This window comes from Phocoena phocoena, chromosome 8 (genome assembly GCF_963924675.1).
Source record: "Phocoena phocoena chromosome 8, mPhoPho1.1, whole genome shotgun sequence".
NCBI classification, from domain to species: domain Eukaryota; kingdom Metazoa; phylum Chordata; class Mammalia; order Artiodactyla; family Phocoenidae; genus Phocoena; species Phocoena phocoena.
In genome coordinates, this window is record NC_089226.1 from 22,196,194 (window position 1) to 22,214,542 (window position 18,349).

At 35.8% G+C, this 18,349-nt stretch overlaps 1 protein-coding gene across 1 annotated transcript in view; it reads left to right on the forward strand.

The window, feature by feature from the left end:
- Positions 1 to 18,349, forward strand: part of ARHGAP20 (Rho GTPase activating protein 20) — a 148,972-nt gene that overhangs the window by 95,901 nt on the left and 34,722 nt on the right. The window contains exons 4-7 of the mRNA XM_065882256.1: positions 583 to 732; positions 13,471 to 13,512; positions 14,481 to 14,565; positions 17,624 to 17,701. Of these exons, the coding sequence (XP_065738328.1) occupies positions 583 to 732; positions 13,471 to 13,512; positions 14,481 to 14,565; positions 17,624 to 17,701 (355 nt within the window). The remainder of the gene's footprint in view (positions 1 to 582; positions 733 to 13,470; positions 13,513 to 14,480; positions 14,566 to 17,623; positions 17,702 to 18,349) is intronic.

Below are 18,349 nucleotides of genomic sequence, written 5' to 3' on the forward strand. Positions count from 1 at the left end.
TTAATCTTTTATTCAGCCATATAAATAAATGGCTATTTATATATAAATAAATAAATCTTTTATTTTATAAATAAATAAATGGCTTTTAATAAAAGCCATAAATAAATGGCTTTTATTTTATAAATAAGTAAACGGCTATTTATATATAAATAAATAAATAAATCTTTTATTTTATTTTATTCCAAATTATTTTATTTTATTTTATTCCAAATAATTTTGGAAATAAGCAAGTTGTAAATAATAAAAGAATTATTTTTTTTATAACAGCAGTAAGTTTAAAATTAGGTTTTTGATCCAAATGCAATGCTCAACGTATAGAAAAATAAAGTTGCCAGTTTATGGCTATTTGCTGCCATAAATGCAGGTATGAGGACCAATACACCAAATGTTTCAATGGCCTTTTTGGGCTAAGGTAGCCAAATGTTACAATTTACTGTGGTAGGCACTGAAGGTAAGAAAAATGAATAAGACATTCTTTGCCCATGATTAGTGGAAACTGTCCTCTTATCACAAGTATAGAAGTTCTCATAAAATTTAAGAAACAGACTAACAAAAAATCTTGTCTGGTTCTTATCTTTCTAGATATAACAACAACTTTAAGATAAAAAATAAAATAAAATTAAGTGACATGTGGACAGCAAGCTGTGTGGATGAAGTGGGAGAAGGCAACACCAATGCCCTGAAATCCTTTGTCTTAGGCTGGCCCACAGTGAACTTCGTGGCCACTTTCAGGTGAGAACCATAGCTTGTCCTGTATTCACATGGGTTAGCTACTGTGAAATACAGTCAGCTATGTAATTTCTAGGATGGAGACAAAAAAAGAATGCAGTTTTGTTCCCCTAATTTTTTAAAGAAAAATATTTTATTCTGATTGATCTGTTCTATTTTGTCAATAAGTTCATTTGTATTCTGAAGCCAATAACTCATCTTTTGGCACACCCCCAATAAAGACACCTGTATGCCTTATGTTTCTCCCAAAGAGTTTTTTATTAAAATATGTGAAATATAATGATAAATATTGAGAACTCCTGGAATCATTTACCTTGGTTTGAGCTGTGATTTTTAAAGGGGCTACTGAAACACCTCAAAGACCATAGAAGAGGAATAGAGTGGTCAGAGCTCTAGGACCCCCCCCCCCAACATCCCCTTCCCTCATGTTTAGGTATTTTCTTTGTATATTGAGTTTTCAAGTTGGCTTTTTAAACCACTGAAACAGACCTTTTACTGAAAACAATTTTATAAAATACCCCAATTAAGCTTGAATAACTGGTTTACACTCCCAAATTTCTTAAAAACTAGTTTTTAATTATAGAAATAAATTTAATGTCATGAAATAATGTGTTTCCTAAATTGCTTTCTATAGAGATGCGACAATCAAAAGCAAATTTATGACTCAAGGAGTGAAAGTCAGTTTCCTAAGACTCACTCCTTGGCTGGGATGGAGTTGGAGAATGTACAAATAGAGAATCTTTGTGCTCTTATCTGAACATGCTGATTGGTACTTTTTAGTTCAGAGTGAGCATACCAAAACTCAAACTTATGATTTTGAACGATTGTGCCCTCAAGTCCAATATTTGTTTTACATTTAAAAGAGCTGGTCTTTATTTCATGCACACATTTTTCTTTCTACTTCTCTCCTCACTACCATCAAACTCCTCAGGCACCATCCTAAAGCCAGAAAACTAAATGTTTTAAGCTGTTAATCTTCTAATAAAGGAAAGGCATGCCATTAAATTCTATTATGCACTATTGGCCTACCACAAGATATTAAGAACTTATTTGGAAGAAACATGTATCATTCTCTGCATATCTTCTTTTCCATGACAGACTTCTCTAGATATTATCAATTCCTATTATTTAATCTTAGAGTTTACAGCTGAAAGGAAGTGATTTCAAGTGAGGGGTGGGACTACATGATGTCTTTAATCAAGGAGTTTCCATAAAACTTCTTTAAGAAGAAGGGAAAATGTAGAAACAAGTTTTGCATACACTGTAATTCCTCAAAAAGTATAGTACTTTAACTGAATGATTAACATCACTAGTGATGTTGTGTGAATATCATCTATGCTTTGATAGAATGTAATGAGGAGCAATTCACTTCTGTGGTATTTCTCCTCCAAACCCATAACCCCAGTCTAATCCTGAGAAAAATATCAGACAAGCCCAAACTGAGGGATGTTCTGTGGGGTTACCTGACCAGTAAGCCTCAAAATTGTCAAGATCAGAAAAAAAAACAACCAGGAAAAGACACAAAAAAGGTCACTAAGGAGACATAATAACTAAATGCTATGTGGAATCCTCGAATGCATCCTAGAATAGAAAAAGGACATTAATGGAAAAACTGGTGAAATCTGAATAATCAATAGTTTAGTTAATGGTAATGCACCAATATTGGTTTCTTAGTTTGACAAATGTGCCATGATAATGTAAGAGGATAACACTAGAGGAAACTAAAACTGGGTGTGAGGTATACAGGGATTCTCTGTACTCAATCTTTGTAACTTTTCTGAAAATCTAAAATTATTTCAAAATTAAAAGATTACTCTTAAAAAAAGTAGTGTTGAAGAATTCGGACTCTGGTATGGCAGAGTGACATATTAACAGACTGACCACTCTATAGATAACAACTGTAAACTCTGAACAAAACACAAACAACAACTCCCAGAAGGTTCTGGAAAGTGAACAAAAGTTGGCAGATTTTGGAGAAGAATTGAAATTTTTTCAAATTTTATTATTTGTTTATTTTTGGCTGTATTGGGTCTTCATTGCTGCACATGGACTTTCTCTAGTTGCAGCAAGTGGGGACTACTCTTGTTGCAGAGCGCAGGCTCTAGGCGCATGGGCTCGCAGGCTCTAGAGCACAGGCTCAGTAGTTGTGGCACACGAGCTTAGTTGCTCCATGGCAAGTAAGATCTTCCTGGACCAGGGCTCGAACCCGTGTCACTTGCATTGGGAGGTGGATTCTTAACCACTGTGCCATCAGGGAAGCACCAGCACTGAGCAAGTTTTCTGTTTTTAAGGCATTATTAGCCTGAGGAAAGGCTGCAGTCAAATCATGGTGCAGAGCAACTAAACTGACGAAAACCCAGTCTTTCTGGGCTGAAACACCAAAGTACAGAGTCTGGGTCAGCCACAGCCACAGGAACGTGAGGGAGGAGATCTCAAAAAGAAGAGTATCAGAGAAAGGAAGCTCCAGATTTTTTGTTTAGACTCTGCCTAAGTCTCTGGCTGAATGCTGAACCACACATGCATGGAACAGACTTTAAAGGAGTTTGAAGCTAAGGCTAAAAGAATTGAACTGAGGTGCTGCTCAACACAGGTGAAATAGAGTTTGCAGCTCGAATCTAATAAAGTTAGTTGTCTGTTAAAACAAAAACATCATTATTTTGCAAATATAACAAAACTCAGAGTCTCTAAAACACAACATTTATGATGTGTAGAATGTAATCTAAAATTTTTTAACATATGAAGAACCTGAAAAGGAAAAAGATAACAAATAGAAGCCAATCCTGTGATGATCTATTTGTTGGAATTACTGTAAAAGAACTTTAAAGCAGCTCTTACAACTATGCTCAGTAGGTAAAAGGAAAAGCCAATTGAAATGAATGAAAAGATAGGAAATCTCAGCAGAGAAATAGAAAATATTTTTTAAAAGCCAAATGAAAATTCTAGAACTAAAAATTGTATCTTAAATTTTAAAAACTTCCCTCTGTGACTTTAGTTGCAAAATGGAAATGAAAGAGAAATGAGTCAGTGAAATTGAAGGTATATCAACAGAAATTGTCCACTCTGAGGAAGAGAGGAAAAAAAACATTTTTTTTAATGAAAAATACATCACAGACTTATAGGAAAACCAAAATGTATAACATACATGTAACGGGAATTCCAGAAAGAAGAGAGGCTGGGAATGTGGCAGAATAAATAATGGTTTGAAAACCTCCCAGATTTGGTGAAAGACATAAATGTAAGCTCTGTGAACCCTAAATAGGAGTAATGTGAAGAAAACTTCACCTATTCATTTTATAGACAAACTGCTATAAACCAAAGATAAGAGAAAATCATGAAAACAGCCAGAAAAAACAACACATTACATATAGTGGAACAACAATTTGCCTCACTGTGGTTTTTTTCATCAGAAATTATGGCTGTTTCAGAGGTCAGTGAAATGACATCTTTAAAGTGTTTAAAGAAGACTCATTAGATTGATCAAGATGGCAGAGTAGGAGGATGTGGAACTTACCTCCCTCCACGAACACATCAAAAATACATCTGTGTGTGGAATAATTCTCACTGAAAACTAACTGGAAACTGGCAGAAAGACTTCTGTACATCCAAGGCTGTAAGAAAGATCCACATGTAATCAGATAGGAAGGGAAGAAAAGTGATCAGGCTGGGACCTTGCCACTGGGAGGGGACTCAGAGGAAAAGGGAGATTACACAGGCAGAGACCTGCCCTGTGGAGTGAGCAGTTCAAGCCACAGATTGGGCATTCCACTCCTGGCGTCCTACACAGGGGAGACCAGCCCCCTTGGCTGGTTGGAGGACTGCTGGAATTAACAGGAGGGCTGTGGAAAACTTAGACTCTGCTTGCATACCCATACCCAGAAACACACACACACACACACACACACACACACACACACACACACACACACACACACACACAAGCTGGCTTGCCCCTGAGGCAGGTTGGAGAGGGCTGATAAAGGATCACTCTAGTGGCTGCCAGTTTCCTGTGACCATCTCAGTGTGCGCCTCGGCTCTGGCAGAGTGAATGCTCAAGCCCCGCTTGCTCCATGTTGCAACTCCCCACTGGAGCGAGGGCTGCCATGACTAAAGACAGAGGTTGGACCACCAAAGGCAACTTGGTCCTGGGGTGGCATCTGGGTGGGGTGGCAGTGTCCATTGTTGGTACTTACTTAAGTAGTGCATCAGAAGCAGCCCAGAACTCTATATAACAGCCAGTCCACCACTGCTCATGCCCAATATATGGAGAGAGTTCACATGGACCCCACTTGCCCTGCAGTACAGCTCCCCAGTGAGGTGGAGAGGAGGGAGAAGGACAAAGGGAACTTGGACCCAAGGCTGCCTATGAGCAGATTAAGGAAAACAATTGCAGATTCCTGCACAGGCAGCAGATTAGAGACAGCTCAGATATCTGTCGGAGGCCAACATTAGCCAAGAGCCAACACAGGGCCCCCTTGCATCAGCACTGCCACCTCTGGAGCAAGGGTTGCAGTGCTTGAAGAATTGAAAGCACACACTTAACGGGAACAGAGCCACCTCAGGACTGAATCTCAGGGCTTTTGCTGCAGCAACTTGAGATCCACTGAGCAGAGAGGAAGTCCTGCCTCACACGTAGCTTCAGCTCTAGCCTATCCATCTCCAGCCACACCCACTACCAAGGCTATAGCTGCCAACACACACTGAGGAAAAATGTGACTTGTATCCACATCAAATCCAGCTCTCCCACCAAAGGCACCGGGCACACACAGTCTGTATAGAGATGCTCCCACATAAGTACACCAGTTCAAGAATATCATATGTAAGTGTTTCACCAAAATTCATAGAGGCAGAGAATGTTAAGCAAAATGAAAAGGCAGAGGAACTGGTTTCAACTGAAATAAGAGAAAACCCCTGAGAGAAATAAATAATGAAACAAATAAACAATGTATCAGACAAAGAATTCAAAATGTTTATAATAAAAGTATTAGCTGGATTAGGGAAAAATAAATGAACACTGAAAATTTTTAACAAGAATCTAGAAAATATGAAAAGACCCAGTTAGAAATGAAGAATTCAATAACCAAAATAAAAAACACACTAAAAGGAATAGCAGACTATGTGACCTGGAAGATAGAATAATAAAAAGTACCAGATAAGAACAGAAAAAAAATTTTAATGAGAAAAGTTTAAAAGATCTCTGGGATAACATTAAGCTTACCAACATTCACATTATAGGAGTCCCAGAAGGAAAAGAGAGGAAGAAAGAGATTGAAAATATATTTCATGAAATTATGGCTGAAAACTTCCCAAACCTGAAGAGAGCAACAGATACCCAGGTACACGAAGCACAGAGGATCCCAAACAGGACAGGAAGGAGTGACGTGATGTATTCAAAGTGATGAAAGGGAAAATCTTTCAACCTATGATACTCTACCCAGCAAGATTATCATCTGGAGTCTTAGGAGCGATAAAGGACTTCACGGAAGGCAAAAACTGAAAGAATTCATCAGTACTAAACCTACCCTAAAATAAATGTTAAAGGGTTTTCTCTAAGTGGAAAATAAGTAAGACTCTATAGGAAAGGGAAAATTCCACTAGGAAAGGCAAATAATACTAAGAACTGAGGATCAACTGCTTAAGTAAGCTAGTATGAAAATAAAAAGAAAAATTTGTAAAAGTAGCTATAACCACAATAAACAGTTAAGGGATAAACATGAAAATGTAAAATATGACATCAAAAACACAAAATGTAGGAGGGGGACTAAAAATTATAGATCTTTTAGGATGTGTTTGAAGTTAAATGACTACAATTTAAAATACGTAGATGTAGTTGTAGGTCAACATATATGAACCCAATGGTCACCACAAATCAAAAACCTACCATAGATACTCAAAAACTAAAAGGAACACAAGCATACTACTAAAGAAAATCATAAAACCACAAGGGAAGAAACAGAAAGAGAAGAAACGACAAGAGAAGAACTACAAAAAGCAACCAGAAAACAAGTAATAAAATGGCAATAAGTACATACCTATTAATAATTACCTTAAATGTCAATGGACTAAATGCTCCAATCAATAGACATATCTGGCTGATTGGATTTAAAAAAAAAAAGCAAGACCCACCTATATGCTGCCTACAAGAGACTCACTTCTGAGCTAAAGACACACACAGACTGAAAGTGAAAGCATGGGAAAATATATTTCATACAAGTGGAAAAGATAAGAAAGCTGGAATCTCAATACTCATAGCAGACAAAATAGATTTTTTAAAAGGGTATAACAATCGACAAAAAAGGGCATTATTTTATGATAAAGGGATCAATAAAAGAAGAGGATATTATACTCATTAACATATATGCATCCAATACAGGAGCACCTAAACATGTAAAGCAAATATTAAAAGACATAAAGGGAGAAACTGACAGTAATACAATAAGAGTAGGGGATGTTAACACCACACTTACATCAATGGACAGATCATCCAGATAGAAAATAATTAAGGCAACAATGGTCTTAAATGGCATAATATACCAGATGGACTTAATAGATAGCTACAGCACACTCCAACCAAAACGAGCAGAATACACATTCTTTTCAAGTGTACATGGAACATTCTCCAGGATAGATCACATACTAGGCCAGAAAACATGTGTCAGCAAATTTAACAGGATAGAAATTATATCAAGCATCTTTTCCAATAACAACTAGAAAACAATGACAGAAAGAAAAATGTGAAAAACACAAATACTTGGAGACTAAACAGCATGCTACTGAAGAGCCAATGGGACAATGCTAAAATCAAAGAAGAAATAAGAAAATACCTTGAGAAAAATGAAAATGGAAACACAACACTCCAAAATCTATAGGATGCAGCAAAAGCAGTTCTAAGAGGGAAGCTTATAGCAATACAGGTCTTTCTCAAGAAACAAGAAAAATCTCAAAAACCTAACCTACCATTTAAAGGAATAGAAAGAAAAGAACAAAGAAAGCTAAAAGTCAGCAGAAGGAAGGAAATAGTAAGGAACAGAAAGGAAACAAATAAAATAGAGACCAAAAAAAAAAAAAAAATAGAAAAGACCAACGAAACCAAGAGCTGGTTTTTTGAAAAGATAAACAAAATCGATAAACCTTTAGTTAGGCTCACCAAGAAAAGGGAGAGGACCCAAAGAAACAAAATAAGAAATGAAAGAGAAGAAATAACAACTAATACTACAGAGATACAAAAATCATAAAAGAACTCTGTGAACAGTTGTCCAACAAATTGGCAGCCTAGAAGAAATAGACAGATGTCTAAAAATATACAACCTGCTAACAGTGTATCAAGAGGAAACAGACAATTTGAACAGACTGATCACTAGTACTGAAATTGAATTTGTAATTTAAAAAAAACCTACTAGCAAACAAAAGTCCAGGACCAGATGGCTTCACAGGAAAATTCTACCAAATATATAAAGAAGAGCTAATTCCTATCCTTCTCAAACTATCCCAAAAAATTGAAGAGGAGGGGACACTCCCAGACTCATTCTATGAGGCCACCATTACCCTGATACCAAAACCAGGCAAAGACACTACAAAAAAGGAAAATTACAGGCCAGTATCTTTGATGAATATACATGCAAAAATCCGTAACAAAATATTAGCAAATGGAATCCAACAGTATATAGAATCATACACCATGATGAAGTGGGATTTATTCCAGGGACACAAGGATGCTTCAGCATTTGCAAATCAATCAGTATGATATACCACATTAACAAATGGAAGGATAAAAATCACATCATCATCTCAATAAATGCAGAAAAAGCATTTGAAAAAATTCAACATCCATTCATGATAAAAACCCTCATCAAAGTTGGATTAGAGGAACATATCTCAACATAATAAAGAACATTATGATAAACCCAGAGTTAACATCATATTCAGTGGTGAAAAACTGTTGTTCCTCTAAATTCAGGAACAAGACAAGGGTGCTCACTCTCACCACTTTTATTTAACATAGTATTGGAAGTCTGTGCCACAGCAGTCAGACAAGAAAAAGATATGAAATACATCCAAAGTGGAAGAGAAGAAGTAAAACTGTCACTATGCTGATGACATGGTACTATGGATAGAAAACCCTAAAGTCTCCACCCAAAACTATTAGAACTAATAAATGAATTCAGCAAAGTTGCAAGATATGAGCTTAATATACATAAATCTGTTGCTTTTCTATACACTAATACTGAACTATCAGAAAGAGAAAGCAAGAAAACAATCCCGTTTAAAATCACATCAAAAAGAATAAAATGCCTAGGAATAAACTTAACCAAGGAGGTGAAAGACATATACACTGAAAACTATGAAACACTGAAGGAAATTGAAAATGATACAGAGAAATGGAAAGATATCCCATGCTCTTAGATTTGAAGAATTAATATTGTTAAAGTGGCCATACTACCCAAAGCAATCTACAGATGTATTGCAATCTGTATGAAAATACCCGTGACATTTTTCACAGAACTGAACAAATAATCCTAATATTCATATGGAAATACAAAAGACCCTGAATTGCTGAAGCAACCTTTTTGCTGAAGCAAAAAAGGACAAAGCTGGAGGTATCACCCTCACAGACTTCAAACTGTACTACAAAGCTATAATAATCAAAACAGCATGATACTGGCACAAAAACAGATACATAGATCAATGGAATAGAATAGAGAGCCCAGAAATAAACTCACACACCTACAGTCAGTTAATCTACAACAAAGTAGGCAAGAATATACAATGGAGAAAATAAAGTCTCTTCAATAAGTGGTACTAGGAAAACTGGACATCTACATGTAAAACAATGAGATTGGAACATCCCCTCATACTGTATACAAAAATAAAGTCAAAATGGATTAAAGGCCTAAGTGTAATACCAGAAACCGTAAAACTCATAGAAGAAAACATAGGCAGAACACTCTGACATAAACAGTGACAATATTTTTTAATCTATTTCCTAAGGTAAAATAAATAAAAGCAAAAATAAAGAAATGAGATCTAATTAAACAAAGAGCTTTTGCATAGCAAAGGAGACCACTGACAAAACAAAAAGACAACCTACAGAATGAGAGAAGATATTTGAAAATATGATCAACAAGGGGATAATATCTAAAGTATTTAAACAGCTCGTGCAACCCACTATCAAAAAAAAACAAACACCCAATCCCAAAATAGGCAGAAGACCTGAATAGACATTTTTCCAAAGATGATTTACAGCAGACACATGAAAAGATGCTCAACATTGCTAATTGTTTGAGAAATGCAAATCAAAACAATAATGAGATATCACCTCACACCTTTCAGAATGGTTGTCATCAACAAGAACACAAATAGCAAATGTTTTCGAGGATGTGGATAAAAGGGAACCCTTGTACACTGTTGGTGAGAATGTAAATTGGTGCAGCCACTGTGGAAAACAATATGGAGGGTCTTCAAAAAAAACTAAAAACTACCACAGGATCCAGCAGTTTCACTCCTGGATGTATATACAGAAAAAAAATGAAAACACTAATTCAAAAAGATACATGTACCCAATGTTCATAATGGCATTATGTACAATAGCCAAGATATGGAAGCAACCTGTGTCCATCAACAGATGAATGGATAAAGATGTGGTGTATATTTACATATACATACACACACACACACAATGGAGTATTACTCAGACATAAAAAAGGATGAAATTCTGCCATCTGCAGCAATGTGAATGGACCTTGAGAATATTATGCTTAGTGATGTATGTCAACAAAAGACAAATACTGTATAATATCACTTATATGTGGAATCTAGAAAGTAAATCAAATGAATGGATATAGAAACAGACTCAAAGATACAGAAAACAAAGTAGTGGTTACCAGCGGGGAGAAGGAAGGGGGGAGGGGCACGTTAGGGGCATGGGATTAAGAGATACAAACTACCCTGTATAAAATAAATAAGCAACAAGGATATATTGAACAGCACAGGGAATTATAATTATTATTTTATAATAACTCTTAATGTAATATAATCTATAAAAATACTGAATCACTATACTGTATACCTCAAATATAATACTGTAATGCAACTATACTTCAGTTAAAAAATTAAGTATTTAAAGAAAAAGCTTTCAACCTAGAATACTATATCTAGCAAAAATATCCTTCAAAAAATGTTTTAAACTCTAAGAATTTATCACCAGCAGAACTGTACAAAAAAGTAAATGCTGACAGAAATTTTTCAGCCTGAAGTGAAATGATATGAGAGTGGCTCATATCTTTACCAAGGAGTAAATAACATCAGAAATCATTTATATATCAGGAAATATTAAGAAAATCTAGGGCTTCCCTGGTGGCACAGTGGTTGAGAGTCCGCCTGCCGATGTAGGGGACACAGGTTCGTGCCCCGGTCCGGGAAGATCCCACATGCCGCAGAGCGGCTGGGCCCATGAGCCATGGCCCTTGAGCCTGCACGTCCGGACGGAGCCTGTGCTCTGCAGCGGGAGAGGCCACAGCAGTGAGAGGCCTGCGTACTGGGGGAAAAAAAAAAAAAAACCTATCTTGAGCCCCCATTTTGCCAGGCTTTTAGGAAATTAAATTTTCTTCTTTACTGGAGCCCCTGTTTTCTTAGGGTAGAACCAGGATATGGGAGACTTCTGTGATACCTTCGAAACAGATGAAAAGTCTGACCTTCAGTCTCTTTGTGGCCACTGCTGACATTATCTCTGCTATGCCCAGAGTTGTTCTTTGACATCCGAGATACTCTGATTCCTTGCCACTTGTGGGCTGCATGTATCTTAGCTGATGTAAAAACCTTGGTACCTAGGAACAAGCCTCCCCACTTGCTCCTTATAACCATTTCCTCTGGGGACTTTCTGTTTCTTTAGGCACCTCAACTGAGTGACATATGGTTCCCAGCTAACTCTTAGGGATAACAGACCCTATCTCCTCCCAAGTTAGAGGGAATCTTTCCAATCTGTCTTACCCTTTTTCTTTCTCTAAGATATGTGGCTTTCTTCTCTCCTGGCTCTTATCATAGGTGTTTATTAAACTCAGAGCTAACCTTGATTTTGGAGTACTTCCATTTTTAGTTCTGTAAAAATGCCTGAGATGAATAATTACCAAGGAAAGAGAAGTCCTGGATTCTTGCATAGAGCAGGAGATGGGGAAAATACAAGAAGATTACCAAATCAATGTCAATGAATTAACCTGATGCATTTCATAATTTGCTTATTTTAAAGTAATTGTATGCTACATATTCAAACAATGGAACACTATACAGCAATGAGAATGAACAAGCTAAAACCACATACAGTAATATGGATATCTCACAAATATACTGTTGAATGAAAGAAGCCAGATACAAAATAGTACATACTATATGGTTACATTTATATAAAGTATCCAAACAAACTATTCTATTTTGTTAGAAGTCAGTATAGTGGGAACTAGTGCCTGAAAAGGAACACAGGGAGACCTTCCATGGTGGTTTTCTGTTTCATAATCTGTGTGCTAGTCACATGGGTGTGTTCAATTTGTGAAAATTGTTCAAACAGTACATTTAAGCATTGTACAGTTTGTGTCTTACAAGTCAATTAAAAGTTCAAAAAATACTAAGTGTTTAAAGGGGTAATTTTCTTTAATTGCTTTGAAAAATGTTTTAAGGTCTAAAGAAAACTCATCTATTTTTCAACACAGATTTTTGCTAAATAAGTGTAATATTTGACATAAATGAACCTAGAAAATCTTCTGTTTATGAAAGAAGACATCAAAGATTGTAAGGAGTTGTGAAAGATGAAAATTGGTCAGTGGCAAAAGAGATATAATGCACTTTCTGATTACCAATTCTGGGAAATTGCTTATGGAGAAAATTGCTAGGCTACAAAGAAACAAATTACAAATATTTGTTAAGTATATTTTTCTGGAACAAGAAAATAACTAGGGTTTCCAACTTCTTTGAGAAGATTAGAAACATGATTTTAAAAGCTAATGAGCAATAAGGCCATATAGAAATAAACTTTATTTTTAACTTTAAGAATTAAATGCAGCAGTGACTTCAGCAGTAAAATTAATAATTAATAGTTATTTAGTTGTTAATGAATTGATCTTAATTAGAGGATTATAGTAATTAAGAATAAGTTCTATGAACTCATTGGCTAAATTATAGTTCTGCCATATGTATAGAGAAATAAGTGTTTCTTTTCCTGACAACCAACTGGTTTCTGGGCCAAGATATTTCCATCGATGTGCCAGATTTCTCCTTAACCTCTTTAATCTCAAATGAAGCATATTTTCTATTTGCATGGCACTTAAAACTACAAAAACACTCTGAGATAATTAGCCCAGTTTTACAGATGTGGAAATCGAAGCTTAGCAATGTTAAGTGATTTGCCCATGATGATATATCTTGCATATATTTTTGAAACAAGTGTTTGGATTCCAAATCAAGTACTCTTTCCACTATCAGGGTACCACTTGTAAAAGAGCCATAAAGTAAGAAAGTGGGTCTGTCTTGGATCTTTCCAAGAGGTTTTAATAAAACTACGCTTAACTGTGTAGTTCTGCCTAATGGGCATTTTCACTTCAGGGTTCTTCAGAACACAGTCATGCCAGGGTTGCAGTTGTGTGCACCCACATCAATAACAACAGGTTGTTGATATTTCGTTTTGACTGACAATCTTAATTTGTTAGAAATAAGTATTTTATGTGGTTTAATTTTCTCTCCCATTTTCTTTGATTGTAGTTCTCCAGAACAGAAGGACAGATGGCTCTCTCTCCTTCAGAGGTATTTTTTCCAGTATATATATATATATATATATATATATATATATATATATATATATATATATTTTATTTTTTATTTATTTTTTTTTTTTACTCTTTAAGTTGTAGCTGAATGAATTAAATTTTTCTCTGCAGGGATGTGCCCCAAACTATCCCCCTTTGCCTTAGTAGAAATTGTTCATTTGCCTCAAAATAAGCTGTTTAGACTGTACACTAGCAGCTACTTACTGTAAATAATGTTCTGTTATTATGTGTATTTCTTTCTTACTAGGAAGGAGAACACTGAGGTCTGGTTAGATCATTCTAGACAGAAATTAGTCAGTAATCTCTCCCATCTCTTTCGGTGTCTCCAACCTACCATGTGGAGCTAACAGTTTCCTCAAAGCATGTATTAAGTTTCCATACATGGAGGTTTTCTGCTGAGGACCTCAAAATTCAATTATTTTCCCTACCTTTGAGCATTAAGACTAAAATGGTCAATTGAGATTCATCTCTTATTCCCATAGTCCTTCCCTGCTCTCCCTTCCCAAGCATGGAGACGACCAAGATATATACTGCACTGGAGAGCTCAATGAGAAATAAAAGGCCATTGTTTTGGTTTGGTCTAGTAAAGTATTATGTATGCTCCTGTACTTATCACTAAGATTCTGGGCCTGTCCAGAGAAGGTAGGGAAGCTTTGAGGATAAAACACCATCCAGAGGTGCCTTAACCTGACTATACTTCTCAAGCCTCAGTTGAAATGGATCTCCTCTTCTTTTTTGTGCCCATGCCTAATGTCCTAAGAATTTTTTAAAATTCTCTTCCAACCCATAATGTAATCTGACTTTGCTGAGTCTCTCCATCTGTCTTTTTAAAAATAGCATATAAGTATATTGAAAATATTAGCAAAATAGATTGATTTAAAAATAAGCCATTGGCAAAATCCATCTGACTCAGTGTTGTTTTGGGTTGTTGTTGCATTTGATTAGATACATCAATCTAGAGAAAGAGAAGGACTACCCGAAGAGCATTCCCCTCAAAATCTTCGCCAAGGACATTGGGAATTGTGCCTATGTAAGTGTTTCTAAGCCAGAAAATTAAATTCCAAGTCCCTGCATAAGGCAGAACACCATGGATAAAAAGAGAGACAGGCAGGCAGACAGACAGTCTGTGTATGTGCTGTGGAAGGTAGGCATTTAGAAATACCATTACGAGAAAGTACATTTCCTGGGGTATCTGTGTATCTTTGTTCATATGAAAAGTAACCCTAGAGAAAATGAAGCAAGAGAGATTCATATTATATTAATTACAGTATTTAACATTTACACTTGGAAAGAATATTGCCTGTCAGATGTCTCTTTCCTCCCTCTGGCATTAATGTTTCTCTGGATCCTTTCAGTAGCAGCTGCAGAGGCTTGTAGTAAAGACATTTCCACAAGGAGATATTTCCTGTTAGTATTAAGCAAGTTTTTCCAACTTGTCACTTCTTAAGTAGAGAGTGGGTTTTGGAAAGTTCTTCATTCTTTGAGTTTTTAAGTATTGAATTCCTCAGGTTAATAAATGGATGAGCTGGGAAAGATAACATTTTTAATGGATCAGCATATTCTACCTCATGGTTTTTATCATTTTGGTCAATAAAAATTAAGTTTGTTTAGCCCTAGTTATTGTGTGGAATTTTATGGCTGAAATATCATGCCAAGATGTTATTAATGATACACAAAATGGAAATGAATATTTTTATGATACTGTGGTTTGCCACACTTCATAGCAGCCCTAGATCACACAGAATAGTTTTGTGTGTGGAAAAATATGTAGTACAAAACAGTTATGTTTTGGGCAAAAGTCATACAAATGTTCTGACATGAGTGCTAGATGTCATTGCCTGAGGGAAATGCTCAAATGTGTATGCTATGAGACTACAGACATCTTCTGTAGCAAAGTAAAGTGGAAAAAAGCACCACTTTTTCTGCCAGCTTTGATTTAGTTGTTATGGCAGTTGGTTACATTCAGGATTTTCATGGAAAAACCCTTGAATTTTTTTCCAACACTTTCAGTGTATGGAAAGTGTGTTCTTGAGAAAGGACTGGTTTTGGAAAAGAAGACGAGATTTGGCTGAATTGGGTGCTCTGTTTTATCACTAGTACCCTGGTTAAAGTCCATGATGATATGACACACTGTCCTTTGCTCTCTGAAGTTGTTTCGTGGCAAGAGTCTCCTTTCAGGGAGCCCTGCTTGCAGAGTGATTCCCCCCAAATAGCAGTGCATGTATGAGAAGCATTCTTTATCCTTGGCCTCTGATTATGCGCAACCTGTTAGTGAATTCTGCTAATATGGGAAAATAAATAGCCACATTCTCAGTTTTGTCTGTTTATTTTATTTGTTTACGAGGCAAAGAACACTTATCTGCTAAAATTCATTTGTTTTGTCTACCCGAGAGGCATGCAGGAAAAAAAAAAAACACAGCCTATAATTATTATTTTGAACATATATACCTAATATTAAGAAAAATCATTATCTTAGAAACCAGGTACATTGGGAGTGATTATTAGTATTACAGGGTAGATCCTTCACTTTACAAAAGACTTTATAGAGTGTTTCTTTAAATTAAATGAAAGGGTTTTCAGACTCAAAAGAAAAAAGCAGAAGCCTTTCATTATAGTCTATCTCAACTTAAAGCCCAGTATGTAAAACATCTCTGCCATTCTGGTAGAAGACAAACACTGAGCCTTCCCTGTTCATTTCTGAGATACTTTTGCTTAATCCTTGGAGCTATAAGGAACACCATTTGAAATCAGTTAACAAACTTGAGGCAATTTGTCATGTTAAGTAGTAGGCTTATAGAGAATAAATACTGTAATGGAGAGATAAGTGATGAGTTATCAGTAGATTTCACTTAGCTTTATTTTTAGATCATTTTGTTTCCATTTATGTTACTTATTCATGCCATTTAAGCCTTATCAGGGACACAGCACTAATTGCTCATTTATCCAATAATTATAATATGTAAAACCTCCCCTATGTGCATAGTAAATATTTCTTTTTTTAATTTTTATTTTATATTGGAGTATAGTTGATTAACAATGTTGTGTTAGTTTCAGGTGTACAGCAAAGTGATTCAGTTACACAGTACATTTACATGTATCTATACTTTTTCAAATTCTTTTCTCATTTAGGTTATTACAGAGTATTGAACAGAGTTCCTTGTGCTATACAGTAGGTCCTTGTTGGTTATCTATTTTAAATAGAGCTGTGTGTACATGTCAATCCTAAACTCCTAATATATCTTTTTTGATAGCATAGCATTGTCTTATATTTAAATAATGTCTATTTAGAGTTCAGTGAACTCTATAGATATCTCGGAATCTCGTTAATTCCATTTCTCTTTCTTGTGAACTCTTTATTTTTAGATAGTAATTTCTCAATGTAGTTTAGCATTTAGCATAGGGCTATTATAGATACCCTATTCAGTGGCAGAGTTGGTAACAGAATTGAGCTTTCTAAAATTTTCAATTTGTTTGCTAGGCCCATTGGTTTTAAGGCCTCTAAAGATTTCAACAACAAAAATCTCAGCAGCCACAGTGCCTGACATACAGAAAGTGCTCAATAAATAGTGGGGTTTTTTTAAAGTTGTCTTTTGTAACCATTTCTTACTCTGATTTTACCTGAACTGACTTTACCATACAAAGAAATGAAAACCCACACTGTGAAAACAGTACTCAGAAAGAAATAGAAAGTAATCTAATGCTCTCCCTTTTTTACTGCACAATGCTTAATGGAAATAGTCATGGACATGATGCAGAGGACCAACCTCACTGATTATTTTTGTTTGTTTGATTGGGAGGGTGGTCCTGTCTCTCTGAAATATATTTATTCTTTTTATTTCTGGCTTAAGTTCTTATATTTTTGAGTCATATATTCTTTATTTTAAGAGGAAGAGATGTTTTATTAAAAGGCATAATATGGAATGAAAGTAAATTATCAAGGGTTTGTGTTCTACTTAAGTTGTGCTTTACTCTGTCAACACTTGAAATCAGGATTTGCCTGTGGATAATCTCTTGACAATAATTATTTGTTCACCTGTTTTAAAATTCTTTATTTATAGCTGTATTTCTTATTTCTTTTCTTTCCACAGTCTAAAACTATAACAGTAACGAATTCAGATACAGCAAATGAAGTTATCAACATGTCACTGCCAATGCTAGGGATAACTGTAAGTTACTCTGCTAGATATTCTTAATTAAAAACAAATTTTGATACTTTGATTCTTATAAATATTATCCCTTCCATCATAAGACAGCTGATTATTAGAGATACCAGTCATATTTTGTCCCCAGAAATGTAGAAAATAAGGACAGTAAAGTTTTTTATTCTTTTCGAGGGTTTTGTTTTTTGTTTTGTTTGTTTGTTTGTTTTTGCAGTACGCGGGCCTCTCACTGTTGTGGCCTCTCCCGTTGCGGAGCACAGGCTCCGGACGCGCAGGCTCGGCGGCCATGGCTCATGGGCGTAGCTGCTCCGCGGCATGTGGGATCTTCCCGGACCAGGGCACGAACCCATGTCCCCTGCATCGGCAGGCGGACTCTCAACCACTGCGCTACCAGGGAAGCCCTGTTTTGTTTTGTTTTTAATTGAAGTGTAGTTGAATTACAACATTGTTGGGTTGGCCAAAAAGTGTGTTTGGTTTTTTAAGTAACATCGTATGGTAAAACCCAAACTAACTTTTTGGCCAACCTAATAGTTTCAGGTGTACAACATAGTGATTTGATGTTTTTATAGATTATACTGCATTTAAAGTTACTATAAAATATTGGCTACAGGGCTTCCCTGGTGGTGCAGTGGTTGAGGGTCCGCCTGCCGATGC